The sequence below is a fragment of the Sorex fumeus genome, unplaced genomic scaffold, assembly GCF_029834395.1.
Source record: "Sorex fumeus unplaced genomic scaffold, SorFum_2.1 ptg000003l, whole genome shotgun sequence".
Classification (NCBI taxonomy): Eukaryota; Metazoa; Chordata; class Mammalia; order Eulipotyphla; family Soricidae; genus Sorex; species Sorex fumeus.
This window is the reverse complement of record NW_026606060.1, coordinates 19,604,461-19,616,581: the sequence shown is the minus strand read 5'-3', so window position 1 is coordinate 19,616,581 and position 12,121 is coordinate 19,604,461. Positions and strand designations below refer to the sequence as shown.

Sequence of the window (12,121 nt, the reverse complement as noted above, 5' to 3'; positions counted from 1 at the left end):
TGAAAGTTCAAACAGCAATCTCAGCATGAACAACTGGTCTTCAGTTATAACGCCAGCCTGAAGTGGTATTATAGCCTAGATGCAAGTAACCTTCTTCTCTCCTGGGAGTTCAGATGGACTAGTAAGTAAAGCATGCTTTATTTTCTCATATTACACATTCCCCATATTTACTTAGCTAAAGAAATAAAATAAATCTCCCTTGATTTCTAAGAAAGCTATCCTAGATGATATACATATCTCAAAATCTCTTAACGTTTTATAATTACATTTTCTTTAAGAAAGTTCTCTTAAAGTTTTCAAAAGAAAAAAAAAACTCAATAACTCACTCCAGAGCAGGTCTCAGAACTCTGACTTTTAATGCTTCTAATATTCGATTTAACTCCACAAATGGTTCTTTCTGACTTGGGTCTACAGAAAGGCCAGATTCCTGAAAAACAACAAAACAACAGACACAACTTTGTTAACAGTAATCAGAGAAACAAAATAACCTTCGATAAAAGCATAACCTAAAGATAAAAATCATTTCCTTTAAAGACTGATTTCTATGGCAGAGATGGGTGACTGGACCCTCGTATCAATTTTTCACCCCTTCCCCACAATAATAATCCCACCCCCCATCCCAAATCAGCTGAGTAAACAACTATATGGAGAAAAGCTGGGTTTAACCCTGCAAGAGAAAAATTCTGGTTCATGCAAGATGTACTTTTTGTCTTCCTGAAATGGAAACCACGAGGACAGGGAGAACAGGCCTGAAAAGAGCCTGGACTTCCACGACCCCAGGGAGCAGAGCTATTATGTATACTTAGGATGACCACGCTCGTTTAAGCTTCACTTCTGCCTAAGTCAAGGATACTTAGGGCCTTTATTACCTGTACTCAAACTGAATTGTAAATGACACAATTTAGTTTACGGAACACAGAAAACTCCCAGGAAGTGCAAAGAAAAGGTCTGAACTGTCACATTTGTCTCAACAGTTTCCAATTTTACAAGGCTTAGATTAGAGGTTTATTTTACACTGGTTTTTCATAGATTAATTCTTAGAGCCTTCATTTTTCCATGTGAAAACTATAGTAGCACATGGTAGCGACAAATAAGACACACATTTGGGACTGAATCCCCGCTTAGTAGGGCTCACTGAGCACCTCCCTGGCCCTGGGAAAGTGACCTCTCCAGAATGCTGACCCATCACCTCCGCAACGGAGCGGGAACTTTCCCCTGCCAAGGGCTGAGGTGAGGCAGAAAGGCACAGCTGGACCTGTGGTAAGCACGCAGCACAACACACCTGCCGCTATTAGATCTTCGTGTCCTGAGATCAAACTGTGCTGAGAGCCTTTGCTTTTGTGTTGAATAGAAATAAAAGGCAAAATGTTGCCCATCTGAAATAACACTTTATCTTGAAATTTAACTGAATAAAAAAAACAATTCTGTAAGCTGGGCAAAACCAGAACAAACTTTCCATGGCCCTTCCTTCTTCTCTAATAACTTTCCCTCCCTATCACAAGAGGAAAATGAGACAGTAGACAGTAGAATCGTTTCAGATATCTTGTGTTGATGACCTGGAACCAATGTTCTGGGGCAGAAATAATAACCTGAGTAACAAGTTCCAGGACTATAATTTTCACCTATACTAAACTAAAATTAAAAAATTCCTCGTAAAAATAGGTCACTCTGGTACAGACTGAAGTATGAAAAAATTGATCTTAAGTTCGCAAAAGACCTCCAAGGAGTCTGTTCCCTTGTTTCCGTTCCATCCTCCCGCTGTTGGCACACGGTTACCTGGCAGAGCTCCTCGGCCACATCCAGCATTCCTTGGCGAAAGAAGTGTTCCACCATCACCTCGTTGAGAAGCCTCTGGCTGTCTGCCTGCCAGCAGCCGTCTATTCCCACACTGCTAATGTCAGAGTCAAAATTCTGGGGGGAAAACAAAACAAACAAAAAATAAAACAAAGAAAGAAAATGAGTAACATGAGTCAGCTATGAAGCTCACTATGCATGTGATGTTTTCACTCTTTAAGAGTGGCCCGTCTCACTGAAAGGCCCCTGGTGCACACCCAATTCTAATTCTCTACAGCCCATGACAACAGCTAGTTTTTCCGTGATCTTTTTCTAAGACTCGGTATACACATTATTAATGAAAGAGAAAACAGGCAGACTTTTAAAAGAGGATTTTTGATTTAATGATTTCTGTGAAAAAACTGCCAAGCAATGATGAAGCAGTATGTTCAGAGGTGTACTGAAATATCTGTAAAAACACATTCAATTGCTCCTGAGGGGAAGGGGGAAGATGGGGGAGAGGGAGGAGATAGAGAGAGACAAGGAGAGAGAGAGAAAGAGAGGGAGAGAGAAAGAGAGAGAGAGAGAGAGAGAGAGAGAGAGAGAGAGAGAGAGAGAGAGAGCGCGCGCATGCGCAAGCCCATTTTAACACAAGATTAAATACATGGCACATCCCAACAACTGCAGAGTCAAAGCAGGGGCCTAGAGATGAGAGAACGGCCAAGGTCATTAGGGCTGGGCTTATAAAATTGAGTAAGATACTGAAGGAAGACCAAGTGCTATGGACTAAAAACCTGTGTATCCCCAAACTTCATATACTAAAGTCCTACTTCCCAGTGAAACTGTACTTGGGCAATGTCTGGTGAAGAGATAAAGATGAAATGAAGTCCTAAGGATGTCCGTGATTAATGGTATAGGCAACCTTTTAGGAGAAGGAAATACCAGGGAGGAGGGATAGATTAGCTAATGCCTTGTTCTTGGACTTTCCAGTCTCCAGAACTGTGAGAAAATTCATTGTTATGGCAGCCTTCAGACATGACACACTACATGAAGATACAGGGAGAAGATTTTGAAACATGGAAAGAAGTCTTTTAAAAACTAACCCTGGGCTGGAGTGATAGCACAGTGGGTAGGGCGTTTGCTTGCATACAGATGACCCGGGTTCAATTCCCAGCATCCCATACAGTCCCCCGAGCATTGGCAGGAGTAATTCCTGAGTGCAGAGCCAGGAGTGGCCCCTGTGAGTCGCTGGGTGTGACCCATAAAGCAGGTGGGGGCGGGGGAGGGTACGGGGACACCTAACCCTGATGACACTATGATTCTCCCCAGAATGTGGGAAAACAAATGTCTATTTAAGCCACCACCCAATCTGTATTCTCTTATTAGAAAAGTGTTACGCTGCCGTACCACTAATGAATGCACAGCTGGTACTATTCTAATTCTTCATAATTAAAAATACAGCTTAATTCTTTTACAAAATGATGACCCCATTGTTGTTTGGAAGGTAAAAAACAAAATAAAATGAAACATGGCCAGAGCAACAGTATAGGAGAGTGTTTGCCTTGTTCAATCCCTAGCCCCACATAGGGACCCCTGAGCTTCTCTTCACCCCCTTACTCCCCCCACCCAACCAAGTGACCCCTAAGCACAGAGCCAGGAATAAGCCCAGGGCACAGCCAGGTGTGCCCCTCAAACAAAAACAAATTTGAAAAATAGAAAGAGGGGCTGGAGCAATAGCACAGCGGGTAGGGCGTTTGCCTTGCACGTAGCTGACCTAGATTAGATTCCCAGCATCCCATATGGTCCCCCAAGCACCACCAGGAGTAATTCCCGAGTGCATGAACCAGTAGTAACTCCTGTGCATCACTGGGTGTGAACCAAAAAGAAAAAAAAAATAAATAAAAATAAATAAAAAATAGAAAGAGAATTCAAAAACTTGAGAATGCTTAAGGAAAACATAGAATTTATCACTAGAGATTGATAAATAGGAAGTATGCCACTAAATTTAAATGTACTACATACAGATGAGGTAAAGTTTACAACGAAGCTCACCCTCGGTTCACCACCTCCAAAGTGCCCACAAACACCACTATCCCCCTCCGAGTCCCCTCCAGTCCCCCCTTATCTAGGGCTCCGTAATCCAGTACCCAGAGTTTATTAACAACTGATATTATCTAGATTCTTATTTTGTTTCCCTATATACCACAAATGAGCAAAATGCCTTTTAAAATTAAATTTTTTAAAAACTATGTATGTTGAGGGTTTCTGTTCTGGGCAAGATTAAGCAAATTCCACCCTCCCTTCCACTAACCACGGCCATGGTACTGGGTCTAGACAAAGGGAGAAGCTACTGCAGGTCCCTGAAAGCGGAGAGTAGGTAGAAAGGAGTGGGAAGATCACAGGACTGCTGATGGGTTTACTATTTTTCTCTTTCCCATCTCTTTCACCAGGAAAAGGTCATGTAGGACGCAGACAGAATGCCAGGAAAAGTTGCTCTAACCTGAGAATCAGGAACAAATCTTCCCGCCATGCTAGAGAAATTCTGTGCTTTTTTTTTTTTTATCCCTCAGCTTTTTCATCTGTAGCTCACAGCACGTTAGGTATATTAGTTTTCTTTCTACTGCAATTGAAAACTGCACAATTAGGATCTCACAGCTGTGGAAGTCAGAAGTTCAAGAGGCTCAGGATGTTTCTTGGCTCCAGATTCCCAATATTAAGGAATCAGGGATCTGGGTCTTCTGGGGGGTAGGGGGAGACCCAGCGGCTCGATCCAGCTGCAGGACTGGGGTCTCTATTTCTTTCCTGGCTGTCAGATGGGGGCTGGTTCTCAGCCTCTAGAGACCATCTACACTCTTAGCCCATGCCCCAACCCCATCTTCAAGAATAACACAGCACTAAGGTTCCTCTCATATCCTGAGTCTGTCTTTTCCTCCTGCCAGCCTACTCCACTGTTAAGCGCTCATGCTGGTGAATCCAAGTAACTTCCCTACAGGTGAGTGTCACTGAGTGACAGGGCCATGCTCTGAGAAATTCACTGTCGTTTTCATCATTCAGAAATATGCCACAGAGTACGCTCACCAAAAAATCCGGGCAGTGCACTTCCTAGTTTTAGAACCGTGGGGCAAAGTTCTAGAACTAGGACCCATATGGCATCAGGGAACCAAATATGAGGGTGATGAAAAAACTGGCAACAAGGAAAGGTTTCTAAATGCTCAACAGTCAAAAACTAAAATCAAAATCCTACGTATAATGAATCCAAGAGATTTCTGGCAGCATGGAGGAGAAAGGAGGAGTCATGAATGGAAAAGGCTTTTGGCTTTCTTTGCGGGGCGGGCATTGATTCTGGGACACTCCTGGCTGTGCTCAGGGAACTATACGCCGTGACAGGGATTAAAAATGGGGTCAGCCATATGCAAGGCAAGCTTCTTGCCCTCTGTACTGACTCTCCAGCCCAGGAGCAGCCTATTCCACACTACCTACCAGGAACACTGTCATGTCTGTAGTCTCCAGTTTGATATAAAGTTGCTAGGTGAAAAAGGACTTTGTCAATTGCCTAGTAATTTTAAAGAGGTTACAAGACACTTGTAAAGGTCCTTCAAAGCAGCATCCACAGCAGTGTTGGAGTAAACAACCAGGGAACAAGAATGCTTTGGGACTCTGCCTACCAAAGAAGGCACCCCAGAAGCCTGAAGGGGACTCTGCTCCCACCAACATGGCAAGGGGTGGCCCCAAGAAGAAAGGAAAAAAGCCCATGATGGGAACTTTTCTCACTTGGCTCATGGACACAGTCATGGTAAAAATGAACATAAAAGCAGGACAAATTCAGTTCCTGCGTTCTGGCAAGATGACCAAAGAGACAGCTACCCAGGCATGAAAGAGGAACTCAGAAAAGTGATGCCTTCAAGCTATGAACTCACTTTCAGGTGGCACATGTAGATCTGATCCTAAACATGTAGACTCTGATCCTAAAAAGTCAAATACCAGGCGATGAAAAAGGGAACAAAGGACAGCGCTGGTATCTAGATCCAGAAAGAAGACTGCGTGTAAGGCGTGGGAATGCCTTTCAAAACAAAGCAACACTGAAAACACAACTCTGAGAAGGCTGGTAACTGGTCGCCAGCTGCCCTGCGAAACAAAAGCACTGATTCTCTCCATAGAATGTAAACAAGACCCTGAGTCTCATAACAACCATGGTCCAGGGAGCAGTCCAAGATCATATGGCATACAGAAGATGAGGAAAACCTAAGGTAACACAAGATGTTCAAGAGACATTAATGCTGAGATTTCAGAGATGCTGGAACTGTCAGGAGTTTAGGGCTGTTATCAAAATCTGCTCAAGATGGAAATACAAACAGTGTTGTAAGAAAAGACAAGGGGGATGGGGGGAGACGGAAAATAAAAAAGAAGAAACAGAAAATTAAAAACTCATTCAGTAGCAAAATGCCAGAATACGTATGATGCAAAAAGTCAGAGAAAAGAAATAGGAAGCGTCTCATCTGAATAACAGAGGGGGGATGAAAGGATCAGTGCTTCAGGGATCTGGGAAAAACAAAGGCCAAGTGCCTCAAGGGAAGTGGGAAAGAACCAGTCCTGTTACACTCAAGTCAGAGGAATACCAGAGTGTGTGCCACAGGAAAACATTTGAAGATTATTTCCCAAATATGGCAAAGGAGATAATCCCACAAATCCAAGAAATTCAGTACAGACCCTAAAAGGATTAGCACCTCAGTGCTAAAGCTATGGCTTTTACACACATACTGAACAGACCATCCCATGAACTGAAAAGGACATATACTGAAAGAAATCAATAGGCAGACGGCTTTCAATCAAACGGCTGAGAACTTAAAAGCAAAAATTACTGAAAAGCAACCACAGAAAAAAGACAATCTGCTCACAGGGGAATGAAAGTCCAAATGACTACAGATTTCTAAATGGAAACCATGGAGTTTCCACCGCCCCATCCCCCCCCCCAAAAAAAAGTGGTACAGCATTCTTTTAGGCTTGGAAGAAAAAATTCTTTTGAAAATTTCTCTCTTACAGGGCACCCCAAACTAAGTAAGTCATCAGGGAAATGGTCCATGCCAGAATCCCACTCACAGCCTCACTGCCTCCTCAGTCACTGAGTCCTCTTCCATGCCCTGCTGGGGAGCCCAGACAGTGACTCAGTGCTTGTTGAGGCACCAGAGTTTCAACCCGTAACCCTTTAAGCCACAAGCCATCTTCTGCTACCCCTCCTCAAGAACCTCACATCCTGTGAAAATCTCTGAATATGAAATAGATACACTCTCAGATAAAGACAAGATCAATTTGTTGCCAGTGGGCCTTCTCAGAAAGACCCATCAAAGTGCTTTAGAAGGTAGCCAGTTTGGAACTTTGAAAGTTAAGGAAACACAATATACCCTGTGGTCTGAAAGCTCTCCACAGCTGACTTGGGAGACTCCCAGTCCCTCCTCATGCTTTCATAGACATTATACCTAATAAATCCTTCGAAAATTTGTGGGGGAGGGCACATAAATCTTATTAGACCACAGACTCAAGTGAAAAATATACTCCCATTAAATTATTGCCAATGCAGAGTTCTCTCCAAATTAAACACATTTTACTAACAGAGCTATTTGTCCTTTTTTTTTTCTTTTGCCCCCCCCCTCCATTCATCCCTCTCTTATTTATTCTATTCTTTTCCCTTTTTTGAGCGGGTGAGGTTATTCTCAAAATTTACTTCTGGATTTGCACTCAGGAATCAGTCCTGGAGGGTTAAGGGGACCATATGGAGTGCTAGGGATGGAACCCATGTTGGCCGCATGCAAGACAAGGACTCTACCCATTGTATCAACACTCAGATCCCCTAGATATCCTATTCCTGGAGTCAGTAGCTTGAAACTAAAATTTACACAGTTAAACTTTGAAGTGAAGAGAGACTGGGCTGGAGCACAAGCCTTGCATGCAGGAGCCCCAGGTATGAAGTCAACCTGGACTAGTCCTGAGCATCACTGGGTATGGCCCCTAAACAAAAAAAGATCTGAAATTACTCAGACTCCACTCTCCAAAACCATCAAAACCCAAATAAACAGAATACCCAGCGCTTAGTTACTGTCAAAGCCTTCATTTTTCAGATTTTTTTTTTGGTTTGGGGGACCCCACCTGGTGGTCCTTGAGGAACACTCCTGGCTTGGTGCTCAGGGGACCATGCAATACTTGGGCTGGAACCTGCAAGCAAAATGTGCACTCCAGTACGCTGAGCTGCCTCCCCAGCCCTGAGCCTTACTTTTCATTTATATTTTAATGGACATCATTCAGGGCCTAGTATTTAACTGAAAGGAGGGAAATAATGCAAAATGCTTCAAGCTAAAGCTACAGCTTTTATGTACATATGGAAAAGACTGTTCCTTGAACTGAAAAACTGTAACTATCTTAAGGTTCTTAAATTTCATATCTGCTTATCCAATTTTGCCTTGTGAGATATTATTTTTCAAGTAAATTATATTGTTATGGTCTCTATGACAACTACAAGACTGAGGGTGGAAACGCTGCCTGCCACTGGGTTCCTCTTCCAGCCGAGAACAGAGGCGTAGTTCATGACCCCTAACAAGTCACTAATATGAATAAAAATATGGAGAGCAAAGGATCACAGACTTTATTATAAACTCAGGATTGTGCCTCTCTCTGAATTGCTAAAGTCTTTACAAATAAGAACCAGAGTAATTAAAATATCTCAGTGATCTATCAATCTCATTCACTCTATCGGGTGAAATTCTGCAGAAAATAAATAAAATAAATTAAAAAAATTTAGAAACTTTGGAAATTCATCAGCTCAAAGCACAGACCAAGTTCAAAGGAATTATTTCATTTGGGGGTACAAGCTGTCAAAATTTTACAAACTGCCCCCAGTCAATGACTGTTGAAATAAAAGGAAAGAATTCCTTTTATAATATAAATAACCAACATAATATAATATAATATAAATAACCAACAATGATTTTCAAATGTTTAAAATGCAGGGGCTTATTATTTAAACAAATTTAAACAATGTTTTATTATGATGGGCTCATGTACAAAGGTACATGAACATTCTCCAGGCCACTAACTTCTATGCAGTAAAACCAAATACTTGAACTTAAGGTACCTCTACTATACTTGGGGGCTAACATTTTTGCTGGTCTTGAAAAATACAACCAAGTATGAGTAAGCATTACATTAGATGAATTTGTGCAGCACTCTTACCATTCCAGTTTAATTTCTCCAGTTTAATCCTTGGAGTTTAATAAATACTTTTCTTTCAGAGCTTACTGTCTGCTCACATACAGCCACAATTAAAGCTAAAATAGTAACAAGAAGTTGAAGCAAGGCAATCGAGTCAGAATCCTTTTGTTATAATTGCAGGTTCTTACTGTTGCATCAGAGCCTGGGATCAGTTCCAGCTCCGTTGCTAGGTGACAAACGTGTGTGTGTGTGTGTGTGTGTGTGTAGAAAGAGAGAGAAAGAGAGAGAGAGAGAGAGAGAGAGAGAGAGAGAGAGAGAGAGAGTGTATAAAGCTGCCCATGAAGTCAGCAGCACTGCAAACTGGCCAAGAAGTGGTAATGAAGACAATTACCTGTTATGAGTGCTCTGTCTTACAATATTTTTCCCTTTCATATTTTTAAAACAAAAGACAACTTGGGAAGACATTCTGAGACATCAACGTAAAAGTCACGGAAGAATCTCACAAGCCAAAAGTACACATCCAGGGTGTGTCTGCCTGGAAGACATCATGGCTTGGGAAAAAAATCCAGGCCATACTAATTCATAGACCTCCTCATGTACTTTCGGAATCATTCACATTTGTAATGAGGTGTGTGGGTTTTGGTTTGGGGTTTTCTTTTTGGCTTTCTGGATCATACCCCACAGCGATGCTCAGGGGTTACTCCTGACTCTGCACTCAGGAAATACTCCTGGCAGTGCTTGTGGGGCCATATGGGCTGCCCAGGACTGAACCTGCTCCAGCCCTGTAATGAAGTTTTATGTTCTTAGTTTTGGATTAAACATTTTAAAACTTGGGGGCTGGAGCGACAGCACAGCAAGTAAGGCGTTTGTCTTGCACATGGCCAACCTGGGTTTGATTCCCAGCACCCAATATGGTTCCCTGAGCACCGTCAGGAGTAATTCCTCAGGGCAGAGCCAGGTGTAAACCCTGTGCATTGCCCAGTATGACCCAAAAAGAAAAAAAAAAATTAAAACTGGAAGCTGAGGCAGAAATAGCAAACTTATTTTTATGTCATTATAAAATTATAAAATTTAAATATATCTTTTTATTTCCACCAGGAACATATTTACTTTAACAATGAGCTTTCTTTGTTCACCATCTAAAAATATCCACTTTCCAAAATACCTTTTATGAAATTATAATTACTAAGCAGTGGCAAGAGTATGTGGTGAACTATAGTATTTTTAAAATTGAGATAATTATTTAATAAAGATATATTTTTAAATGTTCCTGTTTATTTTTAATAAAAAATGTCATATGAACAATGCACTATTGTTGTACCTACTAGGAATTAGTTTTCTTTCTAGACATCTAGTTAATCTGGCTTAGCGGTGAAAAATAATACTTCACAGTTTATGGTTCCACATAGCCTAGGAAAAGAGATATACTTTGTAGACAACCCAGAAACGATCATTTTCAAAAGTTCTTTTATTTAAATCCTACTAGCCAACAATAAACACCTTAAAAGAAAAAAATGGATCAAAAATAATGGCAAAACATTCACAAATGGGGGGAATTCATGGATAAACAAGGATGTTCCATCTAGAAAATGAAGGAATGTAAATACAAGCAGATACTACTTCACATTCATCTTAGTAAAATTTTCCCGTTCTTAAAAAATGTAATTGCCTGAATACAATTCCCAAGTAAGTGAAAAGTAAGGAACTAGGAACCGTTGCACATGTTTGGTAGGAACAGAAACTGATATAACCCTTTTTGTAAAACTATTTTATTATTATTATTTCTTAAAATAAATTTATTTATTGAATCACCGTGAGAACAGTTACAGAGCTTTCAGGTTTAAGTCTCGGTCATACAATAATGAAACACCTGTCCCTTCACCAGTGCCCATTTTCCACCACCAAAAACCCTAGTATACCCCCCATCCCATCCCTCTCCCTACCTGTGTGGCAGAAGATTTCCACATTACTCTCTCTGTACTTTGAGTACATTCAATATTTCTACACTAGACCCACCATTATTATTTGGACTTCCCCCCAATACTCAGGCCAGACAAAAAGGCAACATTAGACAATTTGTTTTCTATTGCTGATTATAAATAGCATATGATGTCACGCAGCTGCAATTGTGGCTGTGCGATTTTGGAATCCTGAAATTTTAATAATTAAGTCTGGAGGAATTTCTGATACAACCCTTTAAGGATAAAAATCTATTAAACCTAGTGAAGCTGATGATGAGACCATCCTAGGATAAAATAACTAATATTTGGGCATATAACAGGTAACGGTACTTTGTGAGCTACGGGATGGAAAATAAACATAGCAAATGTGTCATGATTTGCAAGCATAGCCCCCTTCCTCTGTGTTACCATGAAGAGAATAGTAGATGGTACCAGATCAGGGGACACACACATCAGGAATTTCTTACTTTAAAAAGTAAAGGGTCATGTGACATGCTCAGATATATGCTTCTCTGTCAAGAGATAGAGAAGCATATATCTTTAAGATATATGCTAAGATATTCAAAATATGCCATAAGCTTAACTGCCGTATTCAATTTCCTCATTTATTTTATCATTTTCTGCTCCAATCTACTTTCCCCATTCCCTTCTTGTTAGAACAGACTATGAAAATCACTAGAGAGTGATTAGTGTCCCAAAGATGGCATATGTCTCTTACCGTTCCGGATACAAAGAAGAACATTCTTACGTACTAGGAATTAATATTCTGGGAACTTCTGTTGAGTAAAGCCCTTGAAAAAATCTTAAAATCTGTGCTTTTATCCCAGGTATTTCATTTTGCTCTGGAGTTCCAGTCTCTCATAGGTTATTTATGCCAGTCTATTTTTTGCACATTTTACCTGGAACAAGAATCCTTACCTCACTAAGTACTAGTAATAACAATATATATTAGAAAATATCTACCAGGACCTATTCCACAGCAAACTTTCAATATACTAAAGCAGCTGAATCTGACAGCCAAGTCTTTGGGCGGGGGGGTGGGGGGGAGGGTTTGGAGGGGTGAGCGTGTGTGTGTGTCTGTGTGTGTCTGTGTGTGCACTCAGGGATCACTCCTGGCAGTGTTCAGGGCGCTGTGTGGGATGCCTGGGACCAAACCCAAGTCATCCATGTGCAAGGCGAGTACCCTA

At 41.2% G+C, this 12,121-nt stretch overlaps 1 protein-coding gene across 2 annotated transcripts in view; it reads right to left on the bottom strand.

Moving 5' to 3' along the window:
* RMND5A (required for meiotic nuclear division 5 homolog A) overlaps positions 1–12,121 on the bottom strand; it is a 75,568-nt gene that overhangs the window by 26,787 nt on the left and 36,660 nt on the right. For both annotated transcript variants that reach the window (XM_056114755.1, XM_056114762.1), the window contains exons 3-4: positions 1,777–1,911; positions 327–427 (exon numbers count right to left, since the gene is read on the bottom strand). In XM_056114755.1, the coding sequence (XP_055970730.1) occupies positions 327–427; positions 1,777–1,911 (236 nt within the window). The remainder of the gene's footprint in view (positions 1–326; positions 428–1,776; positions 1,912–12,121) is intronic.